A 7,025-nucleotide genomic window follows, 5' to 3' on the forward strand; every position below is an offset into this window, starting at 1 on the left:
AAGAGTCACGCAAGAGGTATGTTAAAATTACATGCATTGCTCTGTGTACTTAAGTAATCGACACACCTACCAACTCATCCTAAGCAGCAATCGAGAGAGGAACGAAAGAAGACGCTGTTAATACTCATTCGTGCATATATACGAACAATTTTGATAGATAAGATAATAGATTTTTAGATAAATCATACATCGTATTATGTATCTATCCACAACGCAGCTTACCCCAGATTTTAATGTTTTGTCCGGAGACCTCAATGCCGATCGATGAGGTGCTAAAGCGGCATTCCAGGCCGAAGGCGTAAACTCTTCCTCCTCTTCTTCCTCTTCCTCGACACCCAACTCCTCTTCCAATTCGGTATTCGCCGCCGTACTCATCGCTTCGTCATCTTGGTTCGTGGTACTTTTGATCCGTATCTGTTCGATATGCGGTTCGTTGTATCTCTGCGGGCGCGAATTTAATTTAGAAAAACGGTTAGGTTGTATAAAAATTTTTACTGTAATATTTTTTGGTATAGAAAAGAAACGATTTACCTTCCACACAAATTCACCAGAGCTGGAACTGTTGTCCTCGTCTTCCTCCTCTCCCTCTTCATCTTCCTCCTCACCCTCTTCCTCTTCTTCGTCTTCATCTTGACTGCAACATTCATGCTCGGTGGCAAAACTCGTCGACATTAGATCATCTTGTAAGGGAAGAGGTAACGGGAAGGACGAAGGCAATTGTTGCCATTTAGATTCTTCCTCGGGGCTCGGTAACGGCGCGCCTCCGCCCGTTTTCATGATTCCACGTGATTTATCCTCTAATGGACGCACCATCGAACAAGTATAATCCAAATTTTCTTCTTCGGATAAATCGCCGTTCGTGGTGTCCCGATCTTCGTCCTGCAATCGCTCTCCCAGTCCTTCCAATAATATCATTTCGTTGGTACGTGTGTCGACTAGCAACACATCCTCGGACGGCACCGATTCTCTCGAAATGATCGACACTTCCCTGGAGTTTGATACTAAAGACTCGGAAGTGACAGTGCTTTCTCGCTCCTCTAAAATGGGACTAAGCGGCGTTCCGTACACGTTGTACCTGGAGACAGAAAATGTTGTGTTACATTGACAAGTCGCTATTTAAAATGCAGATGGACGATTTATTTTTAATGAAAAAACCGTACCTGATCGAAATGTCTACACCTCCGCCAATTTGATCGTTTGAATCTTCACCATCCTCATCGTCCCATCGTTTACCGTACATGTCGCTGGGAATGGTTGAGCTTTCGTCATCGTGAGCTTCCAAGGATTCTACAATCTGCATTTGAGCCTGTGGCAATTTTTCCCTGAGTTCGTTACGAATTGCCGTTACAAATTCCTCCTCCATGTTGAATGATACGTATGAATTGTCGCTACGCAAGCTCACTGTCGAACTGTCTTCATCCTCGTTTTCATAATCCCCTTGCGAGCACTGCTCATCTCGCTGAGTATTTGCGTCCGCTTTTAAAACGATTTCCGCTTCCGAATCGTGCGATCGATAAATGTTATCTGCAGCTCTAGACCCTTGAGTTTTACATCCAGGAATTACATTTTTCTTTTCCATCTCGATGTTTTTTACCGTGTTTCCTCTCTCATTCGGACTATCCTTCATATCGATCGTTTGGGTCAATTCGTCAAGTTGTTCTTTTTCCACATTCAGCTCATCCACATTCATAGAGTTATGATTTGAAACATTTCGTTTCAAAGGTGATACGTTTTTCTCGACGCCGGGCGTAGAAATTGCACCTTCTGATATACTTTCAGGACCGGCAGTAGCGTAATATTCCGCATCGAGAATAGTATCTAGCTCGAATAGAATCTGAAATGGCTCCTCTTCGGAGTAGAACGATCCAGAAGTAGCAGCGTTATTGGCTGAAGGCAAGGGATTACCAGACGTCGGCAGACAAACCGCTTCTTCTTCCTCGCAAGACTCTTTGTCCCGAAAACCTGAATCGGAGCTCTGCTCGTCATCCGGCGTAGATAGTTGTTTTCGCTCCTCATCGTCGTCGTTTGGCAGCAGTTTTCGCTCCACCTGCACGTTCTCCGCTGTAGAAAAGTTATCATCGGCGCTATAAATCGAATACACGTTACAAAAGTGCGATGCGTCCGGTGTAGATACGGCGGTCACGGTCAGTTCCGGTGCGTTATTTTGTTCAGTCGATACCGATTCTACGTACTCGTTAAATTCCGTTTCGTCCGAGAAACCGGGTATTTTGTGTTCTAAAGCGGAATCTAATGCATGATTCCAGAGCAAAACGTCCACCGCATTGTGTTGATCGGTCTCGATGTTACTCGTGATAAAACGATCGGGAATATCGTCGTCAATCGTCTCTTTATTAACGAACGATATATCGCTCGTCTCATCTCTCCTTCTCACTTCTTCTTCGACAGATGACGTTTGGTCAGGTACATAGCGAAGAAGAGGGAGATCCGGATCTCCCTTCGACAAGAGTCTTAATACGTGCTTTTCATTGCGCTGCGTGTTATCCGCGTTAGTCTCGGATGACGCGTCGTTGTTGTTTTCAGGAGTTCTTCCCGCGCTGTCTAAAGATAATCGTAAAATCGGCGTATGGCCCTGATCCATGGTCAGGGTCAAAAGTTTCGGCCGTTCTAAATTTTCCAGCGATCTAACTTTATTGGTGACATTATTATTTGGCAACGGATCCCGTAGCTTCTTCAACGCCTCGTCGAACTCGTCCGCGGGAACGGTGTGTTTTAGATCACTGTCGCTACCAGTCGTGGATAACTTCTTCTTGACGTTTTTTTCCGACGATGAGATTTGCGCTCCCATTGACCATTCCGCATCGGAATCGGGATCAATGTGTACAAGCACCATAAGGTCTGTCACGGACTTAGACTTTTGTTTCACCTTTTCCGTATAAACGCCCTTTTCTATCCGACCCTTCCAGCTCTCCTCCTCGGTTTCCGAGCCGGATTCCTGAAATACCGGAGCAATCTTCATCCCGGGAATGTTTCTCACCTGTTCATCGGGTCCGAGACGAAACGAGGACTGTTGTAACGTGTCCGTTATCGGTACATCGTCCACGATGTGAGTCCAGTAGTCGGAGTCGATGCTTCCGCGTAAGTCTTGCAAACTGGCACTTCGTACGTGCTGCTTGCCGCAAGCGTTCGCGCGTAAACTCTCCCAGCGTTGCTCGAAATCCGCGTGCACTGAATGCTCTTTCAGAAGAATTTGTCTCACGTCGTCCAAGGAGGGTCTGTCCTTCGCGTTAACATTCAAACACAAGCGAGTCACTTGACATATATTCGACGGGCAATTAATGAGGTAGCTTTGCAGCAGCCGCGTACCATTTGGCGAAACTGGATTCTTCAGAGATAAGATCATCTGAATAACCTGCTCGTCGTTCATGTCATTGTAAGGCCTCTCGCCCCAACTGATGATCTCCCACAAAAGAACCGCGTAACTCCACATATTGGCCTTTAACGTGATTTCTTGCGTTTCGATCGTGGTATCTGTACAGTTCAAGCTTTCTGGCGCGGACCACCTGATGGGTAAAGCCCGATCTCCTATTATGTAGTAGTCCTCGGGATATTTCTCGACACCGGTGCCGTAATCTCCTAGTTTAGCCGATAAATCTGGAGCGATCAAACAGTTCCTCGCAGAGAGATCCGTATGCGCAAAGCCATGATTGTGCATGTGTTTCAAACCAGCCGCGATTTCTATAGCGATTCGTATCGGAACATTTTCCTTGGTAAGCGCATCCATCGACGTGGTATCGCGATTCGATAACAAGAAACCTTTCAAATCGCCGGCCGGACACGACTCAAATAATAAAAGATACGGATCAGTTTCCAAGCAGAAACCGAGTAGAGCTAAAACATTCTGATGGCGTAGTTTCAAGTACGGCGTGGCCTCGCCGAGAAACCAGGCTTTTTCTCTAGTGGTAGCCTCTTCGGTGAGAATTCTCACGACCACACCGCCTGATTTCGATATACCTTTCGACTGTTCCAAATCTGCCCGACCTTCTACAACCTTGCCGAACCATCCATGACCTATTTCTCTAAGATACTTGAGTTTTTCTCTTGGTACATAAAGTTCATTGGAGCTAAACCATTCGCTATATGGCTCCTGTAGGATAGAACGATCTGTATCTTGATCTTCGTTACGTGGTGCTAATAGAGGTATTGCTTTAGTTTTTGGAGTATTTTTTGTTCCAGATACGATAGAGTCCACTGGTAAAGGTTCAAACTGGACTCTCTCAGAAGCAGCTAACGTCCTGGAAGCATCCAATTCCAATCCTTCAGATCGACCAAATGTGCTTTCCTGTTCTATACTGCTCCCATCCTTGAATTCCTATAATAATAACAATGGTACCATTTTACGCTCTCGCTGACTATGATATAAAAGTGAAAATTTATCGCATACAACAGACTACACATGCTATATTCATTAACATATTTAAAAAAATTATTAGAAAACTTAAAATTTATACTTAATACTATACAAACTACAAATTGTAATAATCAAACCATGTTTTTAAAATTCAAATAGTTATCTTCTCTACACGTTAAATTATAAAAAAATTAGTTCTATAATATTGTATAGAATGCATTAATTGCATAGAGACTCTATCCATAAAAACTTATTAAATAAATATATATAATTATATATCAATATTAATTTATATATAAATATATGTACACTACCGCTCAAAAGTATTTGCTCATCTAAAACAATCGTTCTATAAATGCTAGAAACAATTAGAACATTGTAGTAATTATGTGAAAAGTATTTATTTATGTTTACGTATCTAATTACCAAAAAGATGTGCACATTAATGCTTAAAACTAAATTTTTCCTTCATCTATGTGTCCGCCTTTGTTTTTGATTATAGCGTTAACAAAGCAAAAATGAAAAATGAAATGTTAACAGATAACTGAAGAATATTACGAATGCTTATTATGACTTGGCACAGACCAAATAAACAATGGAAGTTTGGGCGAATTTTGTTTCTAGGCGAATTCCAAGGAATGAGCTGCTGGTGTTTTATGATGTTTTCTATTTATATATTAGTGATTATCAAAATATTATTTCAAAATATTGCCTTATATAACGACGATATATGTGTACATAAAGAGTAAATATAAGTAAAGTGCCAATTAAGGCTTTTATATAAAAATTATCCACGAAACCGATGATGGGTAAATACTTTTGAGCGGTAGTATAAATCATAGTTTATATAGACAGAGTCTGTCAGAATAGCTAAACACTAACTTTGTTTACATTCCCATTTTAACTGACAGTTTATGCAGTAGGATATAAAAAACCTGCAATATCAATGTTACCTGATTGTATTTCTCTGCTTTGCCCTATAATTAAAAAAAATGCAGAGACTGACGTTAGAACTGCAAAGCAACGACATAACTTTTTCTACATTATTTGGAAAAATATGATAAGGATCTCTTCAAACTACCTTAAATCCCTTTGGTCTTCTGTGCCTCTGGCAACAGAGGCAACCGGCTAAAGTTAATGCTGTGGCAGTGACACTTGATAAAGCAATCGCGTAACGCATCCAGTAATGTTCCCATTGCCAAGAACCATGAGTGTGCGGTGAACCTGGGATAATGATAAAGTTCCATTCAAAGGCATTGAATTTCGAATAGACAGTTCGAATAATATTTAAGACTGTTGCTATAAATGTTAGCCATACCATTCTCGTCTGTTTTATCTGATTTTCCATCGTTTTTTGGAGAAAAGAAAAATGAGAAATAGAGAAATGCTCTGCTTCCTGTCTACAAAGTAGCATACATATGTGTATGTATGCATATATATAAAGAAGAATTTAAAGAGATAGAAAAACAATCGAGTTTGGAGTGGTGTTTTACGTCAACGGTTCTCGGAACGAGGAGAATTCGCGAACGAACGGTGTACCTGTGACGAGTGACGTGGGTACGGGGTAGGCTGCGAGCATTGGTAGACCCACCCAAAACAGCCAGCATGCCCAATGTAAGTTCCGCATCGCGTATACCGGGGATGAGTTATCCGCTTTCGACGAGCTTGCCTAAGTCATTCTCGGCGAGAGAAGCAACGAAAGTCGTCGAGGACGGTCGTCGATGCTCATAATCCTCGCCTCGCGTGTTCCTTGCGCTCTCGTGACATCAGCGCTGGCGAAAGGTGGCGACGCGCATAGCACAGACACGCTTTATCCGCACCGTACATGATTGCTAACGAGCTTTGATAACATTGGCGCGTGATGTAAAGAGCCTTTCTTACGCCATATCACTCGTATATCATTCTTGTGTCAAAAGAAAGAAATGTCAATGGAGATGTTTTCTTTTCTTTTTTTTCTGTTTTTTTTTTTCCTGCGCGGATTACGTAGTACGAATCGAGAGTTTAGTCTGTGTTATCCCACGGATTAAGGAATAATCGAATCGGGTGTGAAATATCCGCTGAATTATGATGGCGAGGGGGAGACACTTCGAGGATAAGGACGATGGCGAAATTGATTTGTTACGCCATGTTAACATGGTTTTTTGACATGTTGAACGAGATACGATTGGTTCTGATGGGTGTCAACAATATGGCGTATTTACTTTTTTTTTAGGTTCTCTTATAGCGAATTCAGTCATTTGCACTGCGCCGCACTGGTGCATATTAAAGACTACTATACATGTGAAGTTATCTAATAAAAAAGAATAATATAAACATTTTAAGTAATTAAAATCCAATCATGATAAATTGTCATTTTATTTAACGGAACATACATTATTTTTTCATCATCAAAATGTTTATATATTATATCATTGCATTCATATACTTCATAAATAGCAGCCTTTAATGTGCACTGGTGTGATGTAGTGTAAGTGACCGAATTCGCTATAACCATAGACATAGTATATCTAGACCGAGCGTTTGCCTTTATTTAAGGAGTAGGGGCCGATGCCCACGTAGAAAAGGACATACTCTGTTTCGTGCCCCTTGCGTTCTCTCTCGCTCGCACGTAGCATGACGAAAGAGAGCGCTATGCTCTGTGTGAGCGAGAGAGAAC

The 7,025-nt window shown here is 41.8% G+C and overlaps 1 protein-coding gene across 5 annotated transcripts in view; it reads right to left on the reverse strand.

Annotated features, from left to right (window-relative positions):
- LOC115239378 (transcriptional regulator ATRX-like) overlaps positions 1 to 6,831 on the reverse strand; it is a 12,663-nt gene extending 5,832 nt beyond the window's left edge. For 2 of the 5 annotated variants that reach the window (XR_003884628.1, XM_029813873.1), the window contains exons 1-6: positions 5,909 to 6,831; positions 5,451 to 5,593; positions 5,323 to 5,346; positions 1,161 to 4,330; positions 532 to 1,075; positions 223 to 441 (exon numbers count right to left, since the gene is read on the reverse strand). Coding sequence is in view for 4 of the 5 variants with exons in the window: in XM_029813873.1 (XP_029669733.1) it covers positions 223 to 441; positions 532 to 1,075; positions 1,161 to 4,330; positions 5,323 to 5,346; positions 5,451 to 5,593; positions 5,909 to 5,996 (4,188 nt within the window). In the remaining variant the exon portion in view is untranslated. Of the gene's footprint in view, positions 80 to 222; positions 442 to 531; positions 1,076 to 1,160; positions 4,331 to 5,322; positions 5,347 to 5,450; positions 5,594 to 5,908 lie in introns of all 5 variants that reach the window. The other 3 variants (XM_029813874.1, XM_029813876.1, XM_029813875.1) reach the window with 3 other exon arrangements.
- Between the last annotated feature and the right edge of the window lie 194 nt (positions 6,832 to 7,025).

Source organism: Formica exsecta, unplaced genomic scaffold, assembly GCF_003651465.1.
Source record: "Formica exsecta isolate Colony F162 unplaced genomic scaffold, ASM365146v1 scaffold38, whole genome shotgun sequence".
Lineage (NCBI taxonomy): Eukaryota > Metazoa > Arthropoda > Insecta > Hymenoptera > Formicidae > Formica > Formica exsecta.